General features: G+C 46.2%; 1 protein-coding gene across 1 annotated transcript in view; it reads left to right on the forward strand.

The window, feature by feature from the left end:
- The first annotated feature begins 3,040 nt into the window (after positions 1–3,040).
- STIL (STIL centriolar assembly protein) overlaps positions 3,041–17,317 on the forward strand; it is a 64,645-nt gene continuing 50,368 nt past the window's right edge. The window contains exons 1-3 of the mRNA XM_077450291.1: positions 3,041–3,243; positions 14,829–14,905; positions 17,166–17,273. Of these exons, the coding sequence (XP_077306417.1) occupies positions 14,832–14,905; positions 17,166–17,273 (182 nt within the window). The 5' untranslated portion in view covers positions 3,041–3,243; positions 14,829–14,831. The remainder of the gene's footprint in view (positions 3,244–14,828; positions 14,906–17,165; positions 17,274–17,317) is intronic.

Below are 17,317 nucleotides of genomic sequence, written 5' to 3' on the forward strand. Positions count from 1 at the left end.
GGAGCTGGAGATGAGTGTTGAGGGGAAATCTCGGAGGAGGACAGGGTCATGTACGTTCGAGGATGAGACCCAAAAAAGTTCCTCCGGACCGTACCCTTTCTAATGCACCAGGTACTTTATGCGCCCACGGAACCTACGGGAGTCAACAATGGACTGTACGTGACACATATGACTGACATGGCACAGAGGTGGAAAAGTGGTTGCAGACCAAAGGTTTTAATAAGGAGACATGAAATACATTTGAAATACGCATATTAGAAGGAAGATCTAATGCGTAAGCCACTGGGTTAATCCTGCGAAGAATACGGAAAGGCCCAATAAACGGAGGTGTGAACTTTAGTGAGGGAACAGGAAGTCGGAGGTTGCCAGATGACAGCCAGACCCTGACCCAAACCTGGTAGGAAGGTGCAGGCAGGCATCTGCTGTCAGCATGGAGTCTGTACCTATCATTAGCCTGTCGCAAAGCCTGCTGGACTTGTGCCCAAGTGGAATGAAGACCACGGAGATGCTTCTCTAACACAGGAACGTCCCATTTCTTCAGAGCCCTGTGCCATGACCGGCAGGTACCACGTGAATGTACGGAAATGACGTCACATGATTTCGGACAGTCACACAGCCGGAGTCTGCTGCCCCTGAAGGAAGATGGGTAAAGATGGATGCGGCCTCCAGACAATGAGGGCTTTGTCTTCAGGTACGTTTCACATAATGTGCTAGTATGTGACCCAAACTAGCACATGACTTTATTTTGCAGGTCAGGACAAAGAAAAAAAAAGAGACAGTGTTTACTTCCTCTTTCAAACTCAAACACCTAAGAATTACACAGGTTCTGAGGATAATTTAACCATTGTAAAAAGCGCTCAAAAAATCCCCCTGCCCATAGAAATTAATGGGCAGCACTTTCCAAAGCGCTTCCAAAGCGGCGAAAAACAAGGTGTTTTTTGGATTTTTTTTTAAGGTCACGTAAAAAAAAACGCCCTGCTAGTGCCTGCTGTTTTAGCTGCGCTTCAGTGCAAAAGGGGTCTTAGGCTGAATTCACACCTATGCATTTTTTATGCTTTTTGCATTTTGCAGATTCGTTCCATAGGAAACCATGGTAAATGGTTTGTAGTGCAAATCTGCAAAATGCAAAAAGCACTAAAACTGAATAGGTGTGAATCCAGCCTAATAGTAGTAAGTAAAAAAAAATATATATATATATTTTTTTCTAAATTGTCGGTATTTTTTCGTTTATAGCGCAAAAAATAAAAAACGCAGAGGTGATCAAATACCACCAAAAGAAAGCTCTATTTGTGGGGCAAAAAAGGACATCAATATATTTATTTTGGTACAGCGTTGCACGACTGTGCAATTGTCAGTTAAAGTAACGCATCGCTGTATCACTAAAAATGGCCTGGTCATGAAGGGGGTAAAACCTTCCGGGCTGAAGTGGTTAATGCAGGTAGGGCACCAAGTGAGTTTAATTACCACCTTAAAGAGGAAGTAAACCCTGATGGGTTTTACTTCCTCTTTATTTCCCTGCAAAGTTAAAGCATAATGGGCTAGTATGTGGCACTTACCTGAAAACGAAGCCTGCAATGTCCCTGCTGGCTGGAAGCGTCCACCTTCAGCGCTCTTCCTTCCGGGACCAGAGACTCCGGGTATGTGACTGGCCGGAGTCGCCAGTCATGGCACGATCCCTTTAGAAACGCTTGTCCCCATTCTAAAGTGCGCATGTGCCGATGACATTGGCGCAAGCGTATATTGTAAATAAACCGTGCATGTTAAGGAGATATTTTCAGCACCTACAGGTAAGCCTTAATATACAGTAGGCTTACCTGTAGGTAAAAGTGGTTGTACAGGGTTTACAACCAATTTAATCAGCCACAGAACCTGTGTTTGGGTTTAAAGTGGAGTTCCACCCAAAAATTGAACTTCCGCATTTCGGATTCCCCCCCGCCCCTTCCCGTGTCGCATTTGGCATTTTGGAGGGGGGAACAGATACCTGTCTAATCCAGGTATTTGCTCCGACCGCAGTATCCGCGTGTATCTATGCCATGTCCGGTGCCTCCTCCGCCCCCTCCCCGCGCTGTCTTCTGGGAGACACACAGGTCCCAGAAGACAGCAAGGAACCAGTGGGATCACACAGCGCGACTCTCGCATGCGCAGTAGGGGACCATGCTGTGAAGCTGCAAAGCTTCACTTCCTGATTCCCTTAACGAAGATGGCGTGGTCTCCACCCGAGAGCCGAGGGACAGATCAGCTTCAGGTGCTGAAATCGCAGGCGCACTGGACAGGTAAGTGTCCATATTTTAAAAGTCAGCAGCTGCAGTATTTGTAGCTGTTGACTTTAAGTAGAATAAATAAATTTTGGCAGAACTCCGCTTTAAGCCCATGTTCACATCATGTCGTTTTGACATGCGATTTGACATGTCAGATTGGTGATTGGTGGCTATGGCCTGCAGCGGCACCGTCCGAACCGGTGCAACGCCCACTTTGCAGTGCCACACCGATCCCCAAAAGTAGTTTCTGCATTACTTTTGGCGACTTTAGGGGAGATTTCAATAGATATCTGCGCAGGAACCCGCACAGATGTCTCTGCAATCACCCCCGAAGTCGAACTGACATGCAGGTTTTTAAACGCAGATCAGTGTGAAACTGGGCTAAAGGGATGAGGTGACCACCCCAGGTGTGAGGGGACGCATGCAACATTGGTTTGATGCTGAATCCACATAAGTGTATACGTATGTTGTTTTGAAATCCCACGCTTCTCTTTTAAGCAAAAAAAAAGAAGAAACTAAAAGAACTAAAAGAACAGTCTCACAACATACAGCAACCTGCAGCAACTGTAATAGTAACTGTAACACATTCAGCGTCCTGTCTGTTGCTAGGCAACCAGTGACCTGTTACACCCCTTGCTTGCAAATAGCGCATGCGCACCTTCTTCAGCCTATGCGTCCACCGTTACCTATTTGAATTGATTGGCCGCCATTGGCTCAGCGAACACTCAGTGAAGGCGCCTATTGGTTGGACTTGCTTCGGTTGTCTTCTCTGAGTGGCTGCGGGGCGGGAGTAGTGTCCCGGGCCCTGGGGACTCTCTGGCGCCATATTCGCTTGTGTGTGTTTTGGGTGAAGCGCTGAGGACCGGTAACTGTCAGTGTTAGTCCCGGAAACCCCTCCCTCGGGAGCTGCCGCCACTGCTACCGCTCAGGAGGCTTACCGAGAGCAGTGTGCAGGCTGGAGAGCAGACGGGTGGCGGCGTCCGTGGTGAGTGTGGGCTTGTCGGGGGGGGGGAACTCCATGGAGGGCCTCAGACCTCCTTCCTGAGGGGACTACAAGGCTCAGCATTCCTTATTATATAACTGGGGGGGGGGGGACAGGCGCCCCTTACTATGGAATAGGAGGTAGTGATAGTGATGGCTCAGGACTCGGGCCTTGTGTTTACACCAGAGGCAGCAACCCTCGCCTCCCTCTGTAAAGCGATCTGTGGCTGTGGTGGATCGATTTCCAAGAAGTAGTGGACTGCTTTAACCCTTCCATTTCTCTCCTACATTTTTATTTATTTTATAAAAATACATAAAATGGCAGTTGTGCAATTCTGTATGTCACACTGTATTAGTGCAGCAATTTTTTTTTTTTTTTTTTTAACCACTTCAATACCGGGCACTTTATACACCTTCTTGCCCAGACGGGCTTTCAGCGCTGTCGCTTTTTGAATGACAATTGCGCGGTCAGGTGATGCTGTACCCAAACACAATTTTTATCATTTTGTTCCCACAAATGGAGCTTTCTTTTGGTGGTATTTGATCACCTCTGCGGTTTTTATTTTCTGCTAAACAAATAAAAAAATTGAAAATTTTTGGGATACGTTTTTATTTTTTTTCCTATTACAAAACTTTGTAAATACGTTTTCTCCTTCTTCACTGATGAGGTGGCACTGATGCTGGGCACTGATAGGTGGTATTGATGGGCATCACTGATTGGCAGGCATTATTGTTTGACACTGATTGGCATCCCTGTTGGCCGTGGGTGGTCCCAGTGTGGGCTTTCTTGGGGGGGGGGGGGGGGGGGAGGGAAACAACACAGACCCTGGCCCACCCCATCGGAGGAGCAGCCGATCGACTGTCCTACTTGCGTCTGACAGACCCGAGTGAGGAAAAGTCGATCGGCGGCTTTTGCACTGTGATCAGCCGGGATTGGACACAGCTGATTACGTGGTAAAGGGTCGCCATCTGAGACTCTTTACCTAGATGGGAGTTGCATTGTGTCAGACTGCCACACCGCAACAACGATCACCGCTATGTGCGCCCAGCGGCTTGATATCCTGGCGACGTCAGGATATCGCAACCACGTTGCAGAAGTCATATTGCTATACGGCGGGCGGCAAGTGGTTAAACTTGGTTCTTTGTTTTGTGTGGGTTTTTTTTTTTTTTTTTTTTTTCTTTCCTCAAAAATAAAAAAATCTTAAATTTAAAAGAAAAAAAACAAAAAAAAAGTTAGCCCAATGTTCCAATTTTTTTTTTTTTTTGTATAATGTGAAAAATTCTGTTACGCCGAGTGAATAGATACCCAACATGTCACGCTTTAAAATTTGCGCACACTGGTGGAATAGCGCCAAACTTAAGTACATTAAAAAAAATCTCTATAGCCGACACTTTAAAGTGGTTGTAAACCCCTGTAAGACAAAGGCATAATGAGCTAGTATGCATAACGTAACATACTAGGACATTATATAAAAAATAAAAAAAGTGCGCACCTTAGATCAAAGCCCCTGCAGCGGTCCCAAACCGCTGTTCTTCCCGGCGACACGTCTCCTGGAGTTATTTCTGGGTATCGTGGGCTCCGGCGCTGTGATTGTCCGGCGCCGCGATGATGTCACTCCCCGCCGGTAACGGCACGTCAGCTAAAGCAAGGGCACAAATGAGCAGTTGCTTCAGTGTGCATGTGCTGATACAGGAGATATCTCGTATAATGTACAGGTTTAGGAGATATCACAGTAGCTACAGGCAAGTCTTATTATAGGCTTACCTGTGGTGTAAAGGGTTTACAACTACTTTAAAACATTTTACAGGTTGTATGTTTAGTGTTACAGAGGAGGACTAGCACTAGAATTATTGCACTCGCTCTCACATTCGCGGTGGTACCTCACGTGTGGTGCAAATGCCATTTACGTATGCGCGTGCAACATGCGCATGCGTTCGCTTCTGCGTGCGAGCACAAGGGGGTGCTTTTTTTTTTTTTTCCTACACTTTCCATTCAAATTTTAATTTCATTTTTTTTTTTTCATTCACACACTGTGTTACATGGGGTTTGGTGCAGTTAGAGTAAATATGACTGCGTCCAGGACCGTATTATTGCAGCTATCTGCACATAACTGCAGGTAATCGCACTACTATTTCTCCTGCAGAGAGCAGCGGCAACCAGGAAAGAGAAACGGGAAGTACATCAGAAATGGCAAGAATGTTCCAATGCGGCCGCATGTAAACGCAGATAATAGCAATGTACAACTGCAAGTGATCTCTGTGCCTGGAGTCTTGGAATTTCAAAATAACCAAATCTGCTTTTAACAGCGGCAGAACAGCCGTCCGTGTGAAAGAGGCCTAAAAAAAAAATTGCAGAAAAAACAAGTGTTTACATCTGCTGGTGCCGGAAGTGACATTGACGGCGACGCTGCTTCCGGCCTCTGAGGGTCATAGAGCTGGCCAGGGACGATCTGGGCAAGCTCTATGGCAAACCACCGCTGCTGGTGGATTCATTCTCTGGCTCTCGATTGCATGGGTGAGCGGGGAGAAGCACCACAGGGAAGTGGATGTTGTAAAAGCAATGAAGTGGCTAGTCTATGATGGCTTTTACTTTGCATGGAATCGCCGGCTCAAAAAAAAAAATCCCAATGATGCCTGCAGCTCTCCAGGACGTCATATAAAGGCCTACAGGCGGGAAGTGGTTAATCCTAAAAATCCTGCACCCAAAAGTGTCGTTTGCACCTAATTGCAGCACCCTGTCTTGAATGGTTTGTGTACTATAGTGGTACTGCTCACTGGACGCTCCAGCTAGTATAATCTTTGCTGCAGCATGTGTACAACTGCCATGCTGGATTAAAGTGGGGTACCCCCTAAAAAAAAAAAATTTAAAGTCAGCAGCTACAAATACTGCAGCTGCTGGCTTTTAATAATCGGACACTTACCTGCCCCAGGGTCCAGCGATGCGGGGGAACGAAGCCCCCCCCCTCGCTCCCCGCTCCGCTCGCGGCGCCGTCATGCATACTGTGGGCACCCGGCTGTGGCTTCACAGCCGGGCACCCACTGCGCATGCGCGAGTGGCGCAGGGCGCCGTAATACGCCGTACAGTCACCTGGGACACATGACAGGTCCCAGGTGAATGTGCGGCGCGAGGGGAAGTGATGTCACCAGCCTGGGCAATGAGGAAGGCAGATTACGAGGGACCCCCTAGCAACCGGTATTTAGAGGTGAGTAAAAAATTTTTTTTTTGCCAATTATTTTTTTTACATTTTTTTTACGAATTTTAAGCACTTTTAATTTTTTGGTGGCAACACCACTTTAACCTGTGTGTATGTGTATATATCTATCGCTCCCGATCATTTTTAAAAGTGACCCTGGGGCAGGAAGGAGTTAGGCCGCGTACACACGCGGGGACTGTTCGCCCAACTTTGTCCGTCAAACAGTTTCGGCAAACAGTCCGCTCAAACTTAGCATGGACGGACATGGCCACACACGACGGACGAACGTTTGCTGAAACCGTGCGCGATGACGTGAATGGCACGTACGACGGGACGAAAAATACGACGTCCTATACACTGCATTATAACTTTCGGCGTGTAAATCCTTTCTGAGCATGCGCGGAACTTAGTTTGACGAACAAGCCTACACACGAGCGGACTGTTCGCTGAAACCTTGTTTCAGCGGACAGTTTTTCGGAAATTCCGAAAAACCTTGTTCGTCAAACTGTCCGCTGAAACTGTCCGCTGAAAGCCCACACACGAGCGGACTGTCCGCCCAAACACTGTTCAGCGGACAAAGTTGGGCGAACAGTCCGCCCGTGTGTACGCGGCCTTACAGTGGTTCTTCAGTGATGACATCACTTCCACACATGCACGCGGTTGTCGCAGTTTATGGCATGGCTCTGAAGGAACAGCACAGATATACTGTTCCATTAGAACACATGCATCGGTGATGTCCCCAGCTGCATTTGAAATAAATATCTCCTAAACGGCGCACAAGTAGGAGATATTTACTGTACCTATATGTAAGGCTCACCTATAAATACAATCCATGGAAGTTTGCTTTCTCTTTAGGCTCCATGCACACTGGAGCTGATAAACTGCAGTTTATTGGAGTTTGGGCGTTTTTTGTAAAAGCCCATAAACTCCACTCTATGTTAGCCTATGTGTCCATGCACACATGGACGTTTTTCAGGTTTAATGAGCAGTGGAGTTTATGGGCTTTTTTCTGAACACCAGAAATTCGCGTTCAAAGTGCCAAAAAACGACAAACGCTGATAAACGCTCATAAACACGCGTTAATTAGTGTTCGGCATTCTATTTTTTCAATGCATTGTGGGAGTTTGGAATGTACTGTGGGATTTTTGGAATGTCCTCTGTGTATTTTTATTGAAAACGCCCATAAACGCTAACGCTAATAAACGCTAATAAAAGCTCATAAACGCTAGTACAAAACGCTGTTAAAAGCAAGTTTTTCAACCAGCGTTTTCTGCCAGCAATCTGGTGTCCAGAAAAAGCTTTTTTGAGCTTCAGTGTGCATGGAGCCTTAAGAGCAGGAGGTGGCAACCCTATTGCTGCCTCTACAAAGAACTGAGTAATCAAAGATCTCTGACCACTCAGCGGCTCTCTACACTGCCCCTCCAGTGCTCACTGGAGCGTCGGGCTGTGGAGAGGTGTGAGCGGCTGGTTCAGGCTCTCAACAGCACACAGAGGCTGAGCCAATTGCAGTTCAGGCATCTGAGTGAATCCCGAAATGAAAGTGGTTGTAAAGGCACAAGGTTTTTTTTACCTTCGAAAAAACGCTAATGTGCATGGAGCCTAAAAGTCAGCAGGTACCGATACTATAGCTGCTGACTTTTACTAAACGCATATTTGCCTGTCCACTGTGTCCAGGGTTCCAGCACCATTCTCACCCAGGCCAGTTCTTTGCTGGTATTTCGGTCCCTGGCACCACCACGCTAACTGTGGGAAATGGGCTGTGACTCCTTGTAGCTTTCCACTGTGTATGTGTGAGCCACGTCGTGCTGTGTGAATGGTCTCACAGCTTACTGGGATCTGTGGCATTTCCCAAAAGGCTGCAGGCAGAGGGGGGGGGGGGGGGGGGGGTGCATGACTTTCAAAATGATCCAAGCAGAAGTGGAAGTATGTACCGCCCAAAAAGGGGGGGGCGGCAGAGAAAAAAAGTGGCTCGGCTGCCTCTTTCCAGTTTGTTGCTGGCAGTTTAGGGCTCATTCTTACCAGTTGCATTGGGCGGCCTTGTCAAGGTAAAAGGTCTTTCTCTATGGAGCCAGTACACTGAAACAGCATGCAGGTTTTTTTTTTTTTTTTTTTTTTTTTTTTGGATGATATGACAACGATGGGAAAATCAGACAAAAATACAGATTTCAGGGTGATCGCCTGATGATAATCTGATCACTAGTACACAGGTTTCGAGAAACGATCAGGCAGTTTGAGAAATTATTTGAAGGGAGAAACACAAAAAAAAAATTCTCTATTTTTTTTTTTTTTTAGTTTTGTTTAATCGGTACAGCGTTCATCCATTAAGAATTGAATGACGAGGGCCATGCATGCTCGGAAACAAAATAATACAATACTTTTTATCATCGCAGGAAGTTGTATTCTGTCTTGCGAGAATTCGTCATTCCAGTAACCTATCTGTTTTCGATATGAGACTAGCATGCAAAAATAGGAACAATCATTCTAGAGGTGCACCGAATGTAAATTTTGGTGCTGAAAATGCAGGATGCACTTATCCGAAAATCAAAAATGACAGTATATAATATATTTTAATATAATTGTATTCTATTCGCCTATTTAATTAATATCCTCAGTTTAAATGAATTAGAATTTATCTTTTGGCCATTATTGGCACCTTTTTAGTGCAAGGAAAGCTCAAGAAAAATGTATCCCTTTTAAATTCTATGTATGTCTGAACACTGGTCCGTTGCGCTAACATTGTGGTGGTAAAAATCCTGCTTGCTAAATTTTTGATTGGTTTAAAGAAACTTACAAAAAACGCACCTCCCAATTCAAATGCTTTGAAAATGCAAACATCATTAACACTAGTGGCGCAACGGATCGTCACTGATCCGTGATCCAAGCGGGTCAACATGTTCGGATCGGCACACCACACGATCCGCAGAGTGCTCCGCTGTCTCAGCCTTAGGAAAGGCCGCGGCTTCGGCCTAGCTCTGGTGTGGTGACCATCTTGGTACACTCAAATGACGGAGCGATCACTTTTAAACAAACCGACGCCGGTTCCTCTCTCTCTCCTCTGTGTACTGATCTGTACAGTGGAGGGGAGAGATTGGATGGCAGCAGCGCTGTAGGCTGGATCTGTAGTGCCCTCAGCGCTGCTCTGTGACAATTGCAGTCACATCCATGGATCCATCCCTCAATACCCTGCCAATATCCAGCTGTAAAAAGTAACAGTACAGCGCATAATTAAATAAATAAAACAAAAAAATGACAATCAATAAATATAGTGCATAGACAAACAATAACCTCACTTGGTTTCTTTTTTTTTTTATGGACATTAATTAAGGAAGAAATATCCACTTGTGCAGCGTGTCTTCGATCAACAAAAACTAGTGATGGTGTGATCCCTTCACCGGTAAGCAAGGTGGACTCTCACCTCAACATATGGACCCCTGTTCTCACAGATAGGTCAAACAAAGCGTGTTCCCCTCATGGGTAAATCACAGCATTCAGTAGATGTGGCAGGCATAAAATAGAATCCTCCTCATATCCTCAAGGCGGTATAATTCCATATAAAACATAAAGAACAAATCTAGTGCTCTCCGTTTGAACAAATTTATTAAAAGGAAGCAGTAGTAAAGTAAATACACTCACATATTAGTGCACTGAACTCCAGTGCCGAGTGTTGGGCATGAAAACAGATAAAACACAGCGTCCATGCGTGGATCAGTGAGGCGGCTTGCGGATGACGTCACGGGCTTAGGTCACATGGTCCGTACGCGTTGCGTCCCAGAAAGTAGGCGGGACTTCATCAGCGGTGACGGCGTGACGTCGGGCAGCCGCTTTTAAGCTTAGTACACTGATAATAAGCCAATGGAAGAGAGAATAATGCGCAAGTCAGCTACACAGAGGAAACAGGCATCAAGCATGACTCCGGAAGCCAGATTAGCAACAAAGCAAACACCAAAAAAGAAAAGGAGATGAATTAATGAAACTAAATTAACTGAGATACTAGAAAAGGGGGGGGGTGCGCGTGAATTATGCTCCATAGGTAGCGACACACTGCACAACCTATTGTCATCAAAAAGAATATGTTCTCAGCTGTACCTTGCAATACTCGGTGATACCCAGCCATGCTCGGCCGTACTCAGCCATTAGTGGTGCAACGGATCATCACAGCTCCGTGATCCGAACTGGTCAACCTGTTTGGATCGGCACACCATGTGATCTGCGGAGCGCTCCGCTGCTTACGCCTTAGGTCATATACTTGAAGGCACATGTGCACTGTCCAGCTAAACCCTGAGAGGCTGACAGCTGCTGGGGCTGTGTATGTGCCTTGAGCTGTACAAATTTTTAGGGCAGTATGTGCTCTGGGATGGATGTCCAGAATGCAGCATTCTTGCATTTTGGGCATTCGTCCCTACTGCCCTAAACAGTAGCACTGGGTGCAAGGTCTAGTTGCAGCAACTTTTAGAATTTCATAGAGTTTTAACAGGCTGCCAGTGGAGCTGCGTGGTGCCCCGTGCCTTCAACCCACACTGGAGCCTCGTGCATCAGGTCTAAATGTCCAATGTGCATAGGGCCTTAAGTCAGAACCCTGATGGGGTTCACTTATCAAAACCACATGATCCGGGGATATACAATGCGCAACATGTCTGTGGATATTACAGTGAGTGGGGGAGATTGTGGATATTACAGTGAGTGGGGAGATGACATGAATGTTACAGTGGGGACTATATGGTGATGGAATTTTCACAGGTTTTTGCAAATTAAATTATTATTTGCTGATCTGAAAAATGATCCAATCCGTGAGTTTTTTTTTTTGATACGTTGCACCCCTAATTAACACACCCATGTTACGTTTTTGATATGGCCTTTGAGTCACGTGACCTATGGAAAAACAATCCATAAGTGGTGTAAAATCTGTGTAATTTTGCAGTAAATTCGCATACGTTTTTTCAGTGCCATTATCTGCTCCTTTTTAGGCGGCCGAAATCTGCGCATCTCTAAATCATCTGTCTAATAGTCTCCTCGTTTGTACCAGGCTTTAGGTTTCATTTAGGCTGCATTCACACCTGAATGTTTGCAGTTAGAAAAAAAAAAGCTGCTAAAACGCTTGAAAAATGCCCAGCAAGCAAAATCCCGTTGATCAATGACTCCTGTTCACATCTGAGAGTTTTTTGTCACCTGAAGGAAAATGCCTTTAAAGAGGAGCTGCACCTAAAAAAAAAAAAATATTAAAAGCCAGCAGCTACTAATATTGCAGCTGCTGACTTTTAATAATATCACACTTACCTGTCCCAGGTTCCAGCGATGTCGGCGGCAGATGACGAGCAATCGCTCGTCTCGCTGCAGGCACCGCCGCCATCCTCTGTCAGGGAATCGGGAAGTGAAGCATGAGGGCTTCACTGCCCGGTTCCCTACTGCGCATGCGCGAGTCGTGCTGCGCTGGTTCCCCGCTGTGTCTCTGGGAACTGTGTGCTTCCCAGAACACAACGGGGGGGTGGGGGGCGGAGCCATGCGGCGGTGGGCGGAGCCATGCGGCGGTCTGTCCGGAAGTGGGTGCAGTTACCTGGATTATCCAGGTAACTGCACCCCCCTCCCCCCCCCCGAAAGGTGCCGATTGTGGCACCGGAGGGGGGGAGGGATAATACTAGCGGAACTTCCCCTTTAGGGTGAAGAACCGCTTTAAGCTAAAAAAAAAAAACGTTCGCTTCTTTGGAATGGATTACAGACGTTTTTCTGCTTTTTACATTGGTGACCTTTTTGACCCATACAAAATCGCGACAAAAAAAGTGGTTAAAAATGCACGACTTTGAAACGCTCAGGTGTGAATGCAGCCTTAGACACGCGATTGGATTGTGGGAAAAAAAAAATGCACAGCTAAACTTTTATTTTTTTCTTCCCCTTCCCTACTGTAAGCTACAATAGGTGGTGGATGGAGGTGTTAGTATGTCATGATGCTTTGCTTGAAGGCCAGGAAGCGGTTGAGTCAAGAATGCATTCCGATAATCATTACTACTTCTTTCAATTTATTTATATGCAAGAAGTTTAACCACTTCCCACCCGGCCAATGTATATATACGGCCGGGTGGGAGCCGCCTGCTCCTGATAGGACGTTCAGGAACGTCCTTCAGGAGCAGCGGGATCGCGCGCGCCCGCGCAGCGGCGCGATCCCGATGTGCTCGTGTCACCCGGACACGGCACATCTCAGATCGGCAGGAGGGCTCTGTGATTGGCCCTCCTGATCACATGACGGCCGTGTCCAATCACGGCCGTCATGTGATGTAAACAAACAGCCGGTTGCTAGGCAATCGGCTCTCCTCTCCTCACACGGAAGTCACCGATGAGAAGAGGAGAGCAGAATGCTGCAGCCGGCTGATGATCAGTGAGTATGGGCTGCTTTTCACAGCTTTTTACTCACTGATCATCAGTGTAGTGTAAACACACAACACACCACACAGTGAAAACACAGTCCCCACATATGTCCCCAAAACACACATGTCCCCAAAACATACATGTCCCCAAATAATAAAAACACATGTCCCTAATAATAAAAACATGTCCCCCACATATGTCCCACTAAAATCACATGTCCCAATGATTATCTGCACACATATGTACGTGATCACCTGCACACATATGTACATGATCATTTGCGTACATATGTCCGTGATCACACAAACCAATTATTATACACTTAACGGAATTTTTTTTACCAAAAACATGTAGCAGAATACATTTTGGCTTAAATTTATGACAAAATTTGATTTTATTGGATTTCTTTTCAAATAGAAAAAAGAAAATATTGTGTTTTTCCCAAATTTCCGCTTTTTTTGCGCTTATATCGCAAAAAAAAAAAAACGGAGTCGTGAATAAATAACACCAAAATAAAGCTCTATTTGTGCGAACAAAATGATAACAATTTCATTTGGGTACAGTGTAGCATGACCGCGCAATTGTCACTGAAAGCACTAGAGCGCTGAAAGCTGAAAATTGGGCTGGGAAGGAAGGGGGTGAAAGTGCCCTGTATTGAAGTGGTTAAGCAACTGAATTGGACCTGGTATTGGTCTCTTAGGCTGGCCATGTACGGTGTTTGCAAGATTCCCCCATCAACACAAACCATGCTGATGGGGGAATCGGCAATTGTCTTCTCTCAACGGGGTGCGGGGAAAGCCATCCCTGCCGGTAGAAGACTGTGATTATTGCTAGCGGCTTTAGCAGCTGCTGGCGATAATTAAAAGAAAATTCGGCAGGCTTGTTGTACCCAAGTTGATCGATCAACTTGGTACGTTCAGCCTGCCTATTAACGGTTTGAATCTTAGCTGTTTCCTACTGAACTGACTGAGATTCAAAACGTGTGTGGCCAGCCTTACAGTCCCTGTACAGCAAAGCTCAGGCTGGTAGAGGGAGAAGCGGTACTAGGAGCCCATTGGTTCATGTGCTGATAGAAGAAAGGAGATGAGCTCATTACTGTACTGCTTCTCCGTTCCTTCTCCAGTAATGGGCTGGGGTGGGTCCAGAATGAAGGAGGTGGATTGAATGATGCTGGTCATCAGACTGAGGACATCCAGTGGTAGGTAAACACAAATGTAAAAGAAATAGTGTTGTGAGGGAAATCTCTGAACTGAAGCTAAATATTGCGGTAACTGGTTTGGTTTAATCTTTTCATGAGCTATTCATCTATATCTTGTTTTTGCCTGTATATCTGCTTTTAAAGCCCGCACTGACCCACTACTACTAACTTTCACAGCATTTCTCCACCACCCCTTACTTTGTTGCAGCTGCTGCAAAATACCCTTCACTCAGTGTCAGAGCTTTCACCAGGGTTAATACAGGGCGTGCGAGGGCCGTGTCTACCCACACGAGGATGGGCAGGAGTTCTGTACAACCCCATGCTGGCTGTCCCATTGCTGTCAATTGCTAGGCAGCGGCATGGACACAGCCACTTCTCCCAATGTGCCATCTGTGCGAGTGCATAGCCCCGAACACATCCAAGATGCCTTGGGTGCTGTGCACCCGCATGGGTGTCACATTGGGAGCAGCGCCTGTGTCCCAAATGACAGCAATGGGCCTTCTGCACAGGTGTGCAGGGAACATCTGTTGTGGGTACATGGGGCACAGATTGAAATGCCTTGTGTGAACGAGGTCCAATGCCCTGAACACACGGTTGGAATTTCCTGAAATGAAATGTGCAATCGGACTGTGTTGTCGCAAATTCCAGACGTGTGTGTGTGTGTGTGTGTGTGTGTGCTCCCATCGGATTTTGTCGTTGGAATGTCCGACTGTGTGTACAGGGCATAAGACTTTAGCTGACCATTTAGCCAAAAATTACAGTGATTTAAGCAGTTATGTAAAAACAAAAAACAAAACTGAAAACTTCAAGTCCAATAAACTTTCATTTGTTCTGTTGCAGGACATGAGCACGAAGATGAGTTTGCAGCAGCACAAGGAAGCCAGGCCCGTTTCCAATGACAACCAGATTAACATTAGGTAAGGCATTTTGTGACTATGACAGATTCATACTTTGGTAACTGATCCACTCTAAACTGGCTACAGGTAATGTCTAGCGATTTTCTTCTTTGGAGGTGCACGCAGAGAGCTGGATGAAGTGTCTGCCTGTCATTGCACCCGCCATCCACTGATCATGGGTGCAATGCACATTTGCAAAAACATGTACACTTGACATTTTATTTTTTTCTTAAAGAGGAAGTAAAGGGGGGGGGACGGACACAAAGGCATAATGATCTAGTATGCATAGCATACTAGCTCATTATGAATAACTTACCTGAGAACGAAGCCCCCGAAGCGGTCCTCCATCTTCCTCTTCGCCGCTGCCATGGATCCCGGAGCAACTTCTGGGTATCTCGGCTCCGGCGCTGTGATTCGCTGGAGCCGCGATGACGTCACTATCGCGCATGCGCACGGGAGCCGACACTCGCGGCATATCGCCACGATCTGTGGCCTGCCCAGTGCGCCTGCGCGGTGGCTGTTTTCGGGTAAATATCTCCTAAACTGTATTGGTTTAGGAGATATTTCTTGGACCTACAGGTAAGCCTTAATCTAGGCTTACCTGTAGGTCAAAGTGGTTTGTAAGGGTTTACAACCACTTTAAAGGTGAATTTAGGTTAAAACAGAATGGCCTACTGAACACCTGGCAACTGCATACTAGCCACTTGCCAACAGCTCTATAGCCAAAAGATGGCGACACTGCAGTTGTCTAGTTCTGAGAGGGCATCTATTAACAGCCTCCCAGAACCCTGTGCTTCAGATACAGCAGATCAAGGTAAAGGGCCAGTCACAAGAGCTCAATCCCTTTACCATGTAATCAGCTGTGTCCAATTACAGCTTATCCCATGTAAACCAATGTCAGTTATCAGCATTTCCTTTCCTCAGTGCCGTCACTGTGTGAGGAAAGGAAAGCTGATAATCGGCTAGCCTGTGACAGCCCATATTTACTCTGATAAGCAGGACTCTGATCAGTGCTCATCAATGCAGCCTCATCAGTAAGGCTGCTTTCACACTGGGGCGAGAGCAGCGTCGGCGGTAAAGCGCCGCTATTTTTAGCGGCGCTTTACCGTCGTTTTAGCGGCGGTGTGCGGGCGCTAGCGGGGTGGTTTTAACCCCCGCTAGCGGCCGAAAAGGGGTTAAACCCGCCCGCAAAGCGCCGCTGCAGCGGCGCTTTGCCGGCGGTATTGCCGCGGTGTCCCATTGATTTCAATGGGTAGCAGCGGTATAGGAGCGGTGAATACACCGCTCCTTCACCGCTGCAAAGATGCGGCTGGCAGGACTTTTTTCACCGTCCTGCCAGCGCATCGCTCCAGTGTGAAAGCCCTCCGGCTTTCACACTGGAGTTAAAGGGGCCGGTTTTTTTCAGGCGTTACACAGGCGCTATTTATAGCGCTGTAACGCCTGAATACCGCCCCAGTGTGAAAGCAGCCTTAGTGATGAAGTTTTTTTTTATCATGATACTCCAGGAATAATGATTTTTTTTTATATTAGAACGGCTCAATTGAAATGTTACATTTAATGCTATGGTCAGGATGGCTGCTGCTTACTGTAAAAATTACCGTTTCAGTTAAGCCTGGAACTAGACACACCACTCTTCTGGTGCTGGGACTGAGCTATAGTTCAGTGATTTTGTTGTCACTTACCCTTTGTCCATTCACAAAAAGCCTTGCATTCTTTTTTTACAGAAGACAAGGATGTTGTGAATAGACAAGGGGAGAGGAGGGGGGCAAACAGGATCTCCCTGCACTATACTGTAGCAAGAGCTGTCATACACCGTGTAGTGTCTGGCATAGCAAAAAGTGTTTTTAAGGTAAGCGGCAGAGCTGGGACAGCAATCGACCGAGGTAACCTTTTTCCTATGTGTGCTATTTCTCGGAGAAAAAAAATTCTGGGGTTCCTCTTTCAAAGTAACTGCAGCTTCTTCAGTGTTGCAATCTGCTGTTCAACTCTGAATCTTGCTTTACATCAAAAACCCTCATTGTAAAGTGAAATGTTATCACACGCCAGGTACAATAGATCCAGGTGTGACTTTTAATGAGCAGCGAGGTTTCTATTCTGCAGAAAGGTGTATTGTGGACAGATGGAGGGGGAGCTGTGTTCCCGATGGAGCCGCCCCCACATCTGTTAGAGGGGTAGAAAATACAATTTATAATTGGATATTTTTATGGTCTGCTTTTCTGAACATGAATGTTTCAGCAAATCATTTTCATGTGGATTTATGTTTTTATTTTTTTATTTTTAGAAATATGTCAAACAGGATGCTACCCATTCATTTCCCTCCTACTAAAATTGTACTTTGGGACTCGACACCCATGGGAGAACCAATAGGATTACATTTCAGCTATTACAGGTACAGATAGTATTATATTACCAATTTGTTGCTGACACGGAAGA

This window comes from Lithobates pipiens, unplaced genomic scaffold (assembly GCF_037356315.1).
Source record: "Lithobates pipiens isolate NorthernLeopardFrog02 unplaced genomic scaffold, aLitPip1_a1.2 Scaffold_23, whole genome shotgun sequence".
NCBI classification, from domain to species: Eukaryota; Metazoa; Chordata; class Amphibia; order Anura; family Ranidae; genus Lithobates; species Lithobates pipiens.